The sequence below is a fragment of the Eubalaena glacialis genome, chromosome 11 (genome assembly GCF_028564815.1).
Source record: "Eubalaena glacialis isolate mEubGla1 chromosome 11, mEubGla1.1.hap2.+ XY, whole genome shotgun sequence".
Lineage (NCBI taxonomy): Eukaryota > Metazoa > Chordata > Mammalia > Artiodactyla > Balaenidae > Eubalaena > Eubalaena glacialis.
This window is the reverse complement of record NC_083726.1, coordinates 108,360,215-108,370,332: the sequence shown is the minus strand read 5'-3', so window position 1 is coordinate 108,370,332 and position 10,118 is coordinate 108,360,215. Positions and strand designations below refer to the sequence as shown.

At 33.7% G+C, this 10,118-nt stretch overlaps 1 protein-coding gene across 1 annotated transcript; it reads right to left on the bottom strand.

Annotated features, from left to right (window-relative positions):
* Nucleotides 1-951: 951 nt before the first annotated feature.
* Nucleotides 952-9,828, bottom strand: LOC133101351 (C-type lectin domain family 12 member B-like). The gene is made up of 8 exons (XM_061206066.1): nt 9,795-9,828; nt 9,287-9,406; nt 7,324-7,422; nt 6,348-6,467; nt 5,152-5,223; nt 4,858-5,009; nt 3,421-3,527; nt 952-1,093 (listed from the first exon to the last, which is right to left on the bottom strand). Exons 1-8 carry the CDS (start codon nt 9,826-9,828, stop codon nt 952-954), a joined length of 846 nt encoding a protein of 281 aa, XP_061062049.1.
* Between the last annotated feature and the right edge of the window lie 290 nt (nt 9,829-10,118).

The following is a 10,118-nucleotide window of genomic DNA, read 5'->3' as shown; positions in this document are numbered from 1 at the left end:
TTTTATATTAGAGTATAGTTGATCAACAATGTTGTGTTAGTTTCAGGTGTACAGCAGAGTGACTGAGGTACACGTACACATGTATCTATTCTTTTTCAAATTCTTTTCCCGTTTAGGTTATTACAGAGTATTGAGCAGACTTCCCTGTGCTATACAGTAGGTCCTTTTTGGTTATCTGTTTTAAATATAGCAGTGTGTACATGTCAATCCCAAACTCCCAGTCTTCCCCTTCCCCCCCCCCCACCTCCCCCTGGTAACCATAAATTCATTCTGTAAGTCTGTGAGTCTGTTTCTCTTTTGTAAATAAGTTCGTTTGTATCATTTTTTTTTTAGATTCCGCATATAAGCACTAGCCTTTGGCAGGAAATTTATCTTTTCTACTATGATGAGAAGCAAGGAATTAAAGATGTGAGTGAAATTGATATATTGAAAATCTGCTAGAAAGACTTCTGCAAGCAACTTGAGAAATAGATGACTACGTCAATTTGTTTTAATTTATTTTTAATTTCTGCTTTTTGTTATTATTGATATTTCTTTGCATTTTTTACATTCTTTGTATATTATGTGGTAAACCATTTATCATTTATATTTCCCACTGTATTTGTTCTAAACGCTTATTTCCACAGGTCACAATTGTAAATGAGTAAGTAGATTTTGAAATATAAAAAAAAGACTCCCAAAGACTAAAAGTATTTATGACAAATGATATGTTTATTAATACGTAATTGTCAGAAAATCAAACAGGTTCTGAGTTTCTAAGTTTTCTGTGCTTCTCTGTTTTTTCTCCTTTAACTCTAGACTCTGGCTTCTTCTATCATGAAGTCATTTATCAGTTTCTGCCACAAAAAAAAAAAAAAGAGTTATGAATAACATGAAGTGCTAATAGAAGAAAGGCAGGCAGGTCTTGAATATGGAATGTTATTGAGATGTGCAAACCTCATCAGTTTTTTTTTAACTTTCTTCTGAGTGTTTAGCACAGACAGGCTTCTCACACACACATGAAGAGGACATGGTGCAGGTATCCATGCCAACAGTGTGCACATTTGCATACACACAATTCCCCTGGAAATCCGTACTTGGCTTTGGGAGACTCCTGAGAAATTTAGAAAACACAAGTCACTGGCCACTCACTGTGTTCAAACTAAGTAGCATTACTTAAGAACATGCTATGTGAAACCGATTATACCTGGTGCTGTAGGGAACTCAGGGGAGTAAAGGCACTCTCCTTCTTTTCAAAGAACTCATACATGTACATATACAAAAAGAGATAGGCATATAAGTCATAAGTAAGCTTCACAAAATGTGATAGTTATTTATGAGTATTTATAAGTGGGAAAAGGTACACCTGTATAGAGAAGAAGAGAATGGTCCAGCTGGAAAATTATGGCAATAGCAGGAAAGACAGGACATATGATCTGGGGTACATAATTAAGTTTAAGTACAGATTAGCATGATAGAAACCACATGCATGTACAGCTACCGTTGGAGGAGGGATATTTACTTATAAATACATTAGATATAAAAGCTAGCCAAAATTAGTAATGAAATTTAGAATACATATGTATATGTCTATATGTGTGTGTGAGTGAGTGTGTGTGTGTGTGTTTATCCTTGAATAACCTGGATTTGAACTACGCAGTTCTACCTATATGCAGATTTTTTCAATGGTAAGTACTACAGTACTACAGGTTGGTTTAACTATGGTTGGTTTAACATGTAGTTTTGGAACCGCCTATAGAAGGGTAGACTATAAGTTCTAAGCAGATTTTCCGCTACATGGAGGGGTCAGTGCCCCTAACACTCTTGCATTATTCAAGGGTTAACTGTATATGTAATATTTCAGGACACTTGCCTCTGCTCTGATAATGTTCATTTTACTTTAATTCACATTTTACTTTAATTTACCACTGATATAAATGCCACAGGGTAGGTGTTATCAAATACGCTGATTGAATTTAGTCCTTTTCTAAAGGTCTAGATTATAAAGAACATTTTAGATCAATGTTAACAAGACGACTTTTCATCAACTCTAGAGCAAAGCTGGTTGTTCAGTACTATCTAAAAAAAAAAAAGGCAAAGCTTATTTCCTGATTTATTAAATGCGTAGTACATTTCTTTTAAAAATGCCAAAGGAACTAGAAAAAGAATTCTGAACTGTGTTGGGAATATTAAATCGCCAAAATATTTCATGTTATTTCATTCATTAATTTAACATACCTATTGAATGTTCTATGTTCCAAACATTGTACAAGGTTTGAAGTAGAGGAAAACGTTCAATTCACAAAATTCCAATCATTAAAATGATCAACAATAAAGTTAGAATAGACTAACAATTTGATGCAATAGTGCAGGCAAGGCTGGGAAAATATTCAAGAATATTTACACATAAAATATTTACACAAACTATGAAATACTTAAGGGACATGTAAAAAGACTAAAATTATTTAAATATTAAATTGTAGGATATGATAAATGACATTAAAATCAGTGATGAAAGTAAAATGAATCATTTAAACAATACTGACAATTGATTACTTAATTGAAATACACATAGAGAGACATATAATTATATCTACATTTGAACATACATGTACATGTTTCAGCTTTCTACCTCATGTCTTAAAATAAATTTCAAATGAACAAGGACAATCTCATTATACTTCAATGTTAACCATTTGTTCATATAATAAAAGCAAATAAACTTAAAAGGACAAATTATTAAAGGAAAACACTGGTAAGATATGTGTGCAAGAGAAGTTACAAACTTAATATATAAGGAATCATACCAAGAAATAAAAGGTAAATATTATAAAATGGTCAAAAGTATTATTATAGGTTACAAGAAAAACAGCCTCACTAAACATCAGAATAATATAACCTAAAGGAAAAAAATAAAAATAATCAGCTATCAGAATTATCAAAACTTTGAAATATTATCTAAGATTGGCACACAGTGATGAAACAGCTTGAAAATATTTTTTCTGCCATAGCTGTCTAATGCAATGTTTCTGAATAACAATAGAAAACTATGTACTTAAAACCAAAAAAAAAAAAAGTCCCAAATTATTTGGCTGAGGAAAGACAATTTTATCTATACTTCTTCCCAATAAAAATACCAGAGAGGTCCCCAAATTCATACTAATGATATTCTTCCCCACATTATATTTCTTATCTGAAATTGTAATCATTCAGCTCATCTAATAATAAGGGTATATTTACACTAATTATGAAATATCTAAGTGACCTTATGATTTACAAAATTGCTGACAGTATAATATGAAATAACAAAAACAAGAAATAAAGAGGTCTAAATTCAACCCCTCTTCAAGAAGAGAAATTATCGTCTCTATTTCCTCAAGCTCTTTCGGCCAAAGACATTGAAAAAGGAGTAAGGAATTGGATTTTATACTAGAAACTTACAGGCCAGGAGAAGGAAGGGAGCCATCTTCCCACTTCCATTCATTGTCCTTTTCATTATAAGACAGGCCAAGCCAAGTGTGATTTACTGCAAGTAACTTCATGATGTACTACATGGAACCAAAATACACAAAGGTGTTAATACTAAAAGTGCATTAGAGATACAAATATAGAACTTGTGTCTAAAGAATCATAAAAATAAAAATAATGCAGTCTATATATGCCCACTAATAAATAAAACAGTGAAAAAATATTTCAGTTCTTTAGTGTCTGTGCATTTCTTAAACCAGGAATTAAACACCAAGAAGAAAAAAAAAAAAGACAGAGCTAATAGAAAATTTTATTTTATTTTTTTTAGCTTAGTTCTAATAATGATAAAGGTTTTTATTTCCCCAGTGTATTTTAGAAATATTTAAGTTGTAAAAAGAAAGGGCACAGCATTAACTGTATTGTAATTTCATCCAAGTTTTTACACTTACATATATTTTTTAAATCTATCACACAAATGCATGCACTTGGTTTTAGAAGTCAAATGATGTTAAATATTGATATATACAAAATAGTAGTCATTCCCTCCCTCAATGAATGCCATTCTCCAGAGGCAATTAACTGTTCCTAACTCTTTATTAGTTCTATGACTTCCTATTTTATGAAGACAGAATTTTTAGTCTCATACCCTATCTTCTCACCTCCTGTATCCTTTTGATATAGTTATTTCACAGTTTTTACATGGTTTTTACTAGGTAAAATTTACCATCCTTTTACTAGGTAAATATTATTTTTTTCTGAACCCAATAGTAAGTGATGATTATAATAGAAAATTTTGTATTTAAGAAGACACCACACCAAGATACGAATTATTTTATTATTTTATCATTTATTTAATACTGTGCCTATTCTTAGAGCTTGAGATATATCATTGAACAAAAATGAGAAAGATCCCTGCTTCTGGGGGATGTGGGCCAGATAGAAGTAAAAAACATACGTGTAAATGACATGATACGTAAGAAGGTGACAAGTGCTATAAAAAGTTAAAGCTGGGTAACAATGCCTAAAAGTACAGAGGAGGGGTCTGGCAGTGGGCTGGGTACTGGTACACAGGTTGTAATTTAAAGTAAGGTTGCCGGGGCAGGTCTCATTAAGAAGGTGACAACTGAATAAATAGTTGAAGGAGGTGAAGTAGCTCGCCATGGTTGCATCTGAGAGAAGAATTCTGCATGCAGAGGGAACAGCAAACACAGTGTTTCTGCAGTGAATGCATGCATGGTGTGTTAGGAAAGAAAGGTGTGTTGATGTGGAGCACGCCAGGGAAAGATGAGTGGAAAACGAAGCAGGAGAGTGCCCCTTACCCTGGTTTCAGAGCTGCAGGTGAGCCCTTCCTTCTCCTGGTGGCTACTATACATTTATATCCCAGAAGTAAAGAATGAACTACAATCTCACCATCAATCTACTCCTTTCTGTCTTTAAAAATGTAGCATTCAAAGAGACACAAAGATCCGAACACTCTAACCAAGAAACAATTTCCACGGTTTGGTGGTAGCAGTGGTCTCTGTATTGTACCCAGTGACTCAGAGAAGGTCCACACCTGTCTCCTAGGAAAGAAAATATTTACAACTCAGAGCCCACAGAACCTCACAAACAAGGCCTCATGTCTTCACACGTTCTCCCACTTCAAAGAATGAGGCTGTTATTAAAAATTACTGTCAACTCGGAATTTTCTCACTTCCAAATTACCTTCTTCCACATTTAGTTCTTGTAGAACCTCCGTGATATACTCATTCTGTTTTTGGAGCTGCAGTAAGATTTCTATATAAGACAACAAGACTTAACATTAGATAGGAATACACATTTCATCTGATTTTTTACTGTGCAAGAGTCATAATAATAATAATGATCAAGTGGCAAAATGTACAAATAATTTTAGTCCAATTCCCTTCCCTACTTAATTAGCTTCATCTCTGGCTGAAGTAATCATCTGCTTAGAAACCATCCGTTTAAAATGCACAACTTAGTTACTATAGTCAGCAATACTGTATTATAAACACAAAGTTGCTAAGAGATTAAAACTTAATTGTTGTCAACACAAAAAGGAAATGATACTTATGTGACGTGATAAAGGTGTTAGCTAACACTATTGTAGTAATCATATTGCAATATATAAATGTATCAAACACACATGTTGTACCCCTCCAAATTACACAAGGTTATACGTCAATCGTATCTCAGTAAAAAAAAAAGAAAAGAAACCAGTCTTTTAACATGACGAATCACTAATACACTCTCAGGTGGTTCATTTAATTTTTCAATATAGGTTCAATACCTCAAGGGGAAAAAAAAAACCCCTAACATTTTAATGCAAGGCCTTTGTAAAATATTTATTTATCACAACATAGACTATTTTTATATTATAATTTAATTAGCATAAAAGCAGCTTTATGATTACTCTATTATTATAAGTGCCTCTCCTTAGGAGGCACTCAGAAACTATGAAAACACCACTGCTTTTCAGATATTGGAGTTCTTCCATTTTCATGCTCCCTGAACATCTTGCACATCTACTGCACACCTTGAAACTTTGGTTTATTTTTGGTCTATATATTTTCTCTAAGCCTCCCAAGGGCAGGGTTCATATTGTATTTATCCTTGATCACCAGCCAAGTGGCTGGCATCTGGTGTGCACTGAATAAATGTGAATGATTAACTGAATGAATGAATGAATTAATTAATACAAGAGGTTATATTTGGTAAATGTGAGACACTCAGTTTCAGAATATCCATGAAGAACTAAGAGGCAAGAAGCCATCAAAACCACCATGCTGCTCTATTAGCTCCTATTGCATTATTCAACCAACCATTTTATGGCTGCAACAAGAAAAACAATCTAGCATTCTAAACTAACTAAAGATAGTTTGTTCTAGCTCTAACATTACCTTTATTTTGGTCAAGAGCTTTTTGGACCTGAAGAAAGTTTTCCTCTTTGTTTTGCAAAGACTCAGTCTGTTGGATAAGGCTCTTCATCTTGCTCTCTGATTCCTGAACACTTTGAAAGTCTGGAACAAGAATTCCATATGAGTATAAAACACATGCTCAGTTATGAAACAGTAGGGTATTAGATTGTGTAGCTTAATTTCTATAGTCGATCTTTAATAAAGTTCCCCATAAATGTTTTCAAAAACTGTAAAACGATATTTGGCTAAGTATGTTTTCATTTATCCACTATTATTTCTAAAGTCTATGCCTAAATCTAAAATATCATCCTAATTCCTCATAAGATTCAATGTGTGTTTATATGAACAGGACAGTGGTTCAAATGAATTAAAATAGATGACAACAACAACAAAAACCAAGTCTCAAATGAATCTTTTGGCATCTTGACTTGATGTAATGTGTAGAATTTCACTTCCTAATCAAACTTTAGAGTTCTGAATTTCAAGCTAACTTTATCAATGAGAAACTACTATTTTAAAATAACCAGTTGTGAACAATTTTAATAATAATCCAAACATTCTGTTGATCTAATTTAGGATGCTGCAGGAATGGGCAGTTTGAACAAACTGAAAAATTCCTTTTTATTTTCAACATAAAGACAGTTACAAATTCAACGAGCTTAATATATAGTAACTTCTAATTTTCAAAAACTGATAATAATCATTACACTCAGTAAATTCTGCAGTAATTTCAACAATATAGCTTCCCTGGGGGAAAAATGTGGTTACTGAGGACTCACAAGGTTAAATTCATTCATATAGTAAAAAGTTGTGATACTTTGATGTCATTTTTTCCTGTTCTCCATTCAGTATGGCAATAAAACATTTACCAAAAACTATTCTCTGGGAATGGTTTAATGAAATATGATCATCTGACAAATAGTCTATTATTTCTTTTCTCCCAATAGGTCAGACTTACACTGATAACCAAAGAATCCACACAACATCAAAAGCAGCAGGCTGAAGACTCCCAGGAACACAGGGATTATTCCACGTAGAGAGAAGGAAAAACGAGAAGCTAAGAAACAGAGTGAGTGAAAATCAGAGATGATGTAAACTCCTGTTATTTGAAAGATTAATATCATTATTTTCCTTTTATTATTGTTAAAATGCGCACGTTTTCTGAAAAATAATGCCCAATGTGTGAATTACTATGAACTATTAGGCTGAATGAGAGGGGGAAAAAACTATTTTGGAGGATGTGCAGAAAAGAATTAAAGTAGCAGACCTGACTTGTTATCCTGAAAAGCCCGCTTACAAGGTTGGCCTTCGCTGCCATCTGGAAACCTACATTTCAGTAGGGTTTCCACCACCATTCATTGATAGGCATGGCTTACCATGTCTCCACTTTTTGTGCAAACAATATAGCTTGTGCTGAACCGTTGCTTTCCTTCAGGAAGTCTGTAATTTTGTTACATGCCAGCTGGAAGCTGCCTATGTGATTAACCCCCAGTAAATACCCTGAACATTGATTCTCTAATGAGTTTCCCTGGTTGGCAACATGTGACACATAGTCCCAACTTGTTGCTGGGGAATTCGTGTGACCTGTGTGACTCTACTGGGAGAGAAGCCTTGCAAGCCTGAGCTTGGTCTCCCCAACACTTCACTCCATGTGCCTTTTCCCTTTGCTGGTGATGCTTGTTAACCATTCATTGTCGTAAATCTCAGCTAGGAGTACAACTGTATAGAGTCCTGCGAGCTCTCCTAGTGAAACATTAAACCTGAGTGTGTCTTTGGGGACTTCCAGCACAGGTGAAAATTTTACATACAGGCATTATTAAATATCCTTAAACCAGGCACAAAATTTCAGTTCAGATTACGTTATCGTCATTAATATGATCAGATGCAGAAATGCTTAAGAATTTTAAATCTGTGTTATTATTAAGATAGAACTCTTTATTTGAACTTGATGACTAGTAGTATGTTCCCTTCATAAGGAATTACAGTCAATCTTAGTGAATGTTTTAAAGGGATGATATTTGGTTTTAGGTCAAACAACATCTATAATTTATTCAATTTCACAAAAATAATACGCTACATCCCCACATTCTAGAAACTAAACTTTCAGAAGAAAGTTTTGTTAATAGTCTTTTACTGGGAAGTTTATTTCCCTCCAAAATAAATGTATAAACTCCAGTGTAAAAAAGATATTTCTTTATATTTTGGAAGAATTGTATTTCTGAAACAAGGTAAAAAATTGCTGTCAAGAGAATGGTTATATTCATGACTAATACCCAAACCATTTCTTTAACTTTCTGAATCATATAACTTGGTGGTTATCAACCAGAGGAAAGTTTGTTCCCCAGGGGACATTAATAAATATCTGGAGACATTCTTGGCATCATAACCGACGGGCGGGTGGTACTGACATCTAGTGCATAGATGCCAAGAATGGTGCTAAACATCCTACAATCACTAAACAGTGTCCCACAGCAAAGAGTTACCTAGCCCAAAATGTCATTAGTGCCGAGGTTGGAAAACCCTCCTCTATTAAAACATGTTAAGTTTAGTTATGATCAAAAGGAGGCATCATGTAATAGGGTTCTACCTTTCTTTGTCTTTTTTACAAATTTTCTGAGTTTTAAACCTTGAACAAGCTTAAGTCTCTCAGTTTCATGTGAGAAAACAAGTCTAAATTTGGACCAATGGCTTCGTTCATCTTTAACTATGCTCCTTAATATATGAAAATTTCAAACCTCTTTGTCAGAAAATACACTTTCGTTTTACTTCTATATATGTTTTGAAAATGTTTTAATCTTTGTATTTTCTCTAAATTTTAAAATTTCCAAATAGTAACAACTAGAGAAACATAAAATGGAAGATGTATCTAAAGATAACAAAGAGAGACCGTAAGTGAGTAAAATCTGGTATATCTACTTTACCATCCACATTGGTGTGCTCAGGAATCGGGCCCCATTCATCCTCAGGTGGGGGAGGAGGAGGAAGGGCAAGAGGCCGTTCCACGTCCACAATAGGGATTGTCTCTGTCTGCTCTGTGTTTTCTTTTAGCATAGAAAATATATAATTACTTTATAACCTTGTAAAGCAAGTGAGATTAGAACTTAAGAGATTCATTACCATTTTCAAAGATCACTAGAAATACAAAGATAGTAGTAGTAAAATCAAAGATACTCAAAACACATTTCCACTCAACAGCCCATCCAGCTTTCCCAAAAGTATTTAAACTGGTTGATTACACTTTGGATCAAGCCAGGAAATAGATAATTATTTCTTTTAAATATATTTAAAGGCACTCTTTCAGGTATATGTGGGAAATATTAAAAATACAATGCCCCAGTAAGATCATAACCAGCAGTTATGACAAACAAAAACAACAAAAATTTTATTTTCATTAAAATGGCACAGGACATTTAGATTTTTAAAAAATACCTGGAGGTTGATCACAGTCTGAAGCATTTGACATTATGGAGACTTTTGGATGATTTCTTTATCCCAAAGGTGAAGAAGAGCTTACAAAGTTGTTGGCGGATGAATGCAGAGGTATTTCTTCCACTATCCTCCTAGAGTTGATGACAAGTCCAGACCTAGCCTCAGGTGGTACAGCTACTTACAGTTGTATGAAACTAACTTAATTTGGTAAAAACCACAGAGGAAATATGAATCTCTAACTGGATATTTTCTAATAGGTATACAAAAATAAAATCACCCATACTTAACTAAACTATGTACAACAAGCCTTTAAATACCATCTGG

Coding starts and splice junctions, on each gene's coding strand:
- LOC133101351 (XM_061206066.1), bottom strand. CDS start 9,828: ATGTCAAATGCTTCAGACTGTGATCAACCTCCAG. Junction 7,423..9,286: donor TGAGCACACCAATGTGGATG/GTAAAGTAGATA, acceptor TCTGTTTCTTAG/CTTCTCGTTTTTCCTTCTCT. Junction 6,468..7,323: donor TGGATTCTTTGGTTATCAGT/GTAAGTCTGACC, acceptor TTCTTGTTCCAG/ACTTTCAAAGTGTTCAGGAA.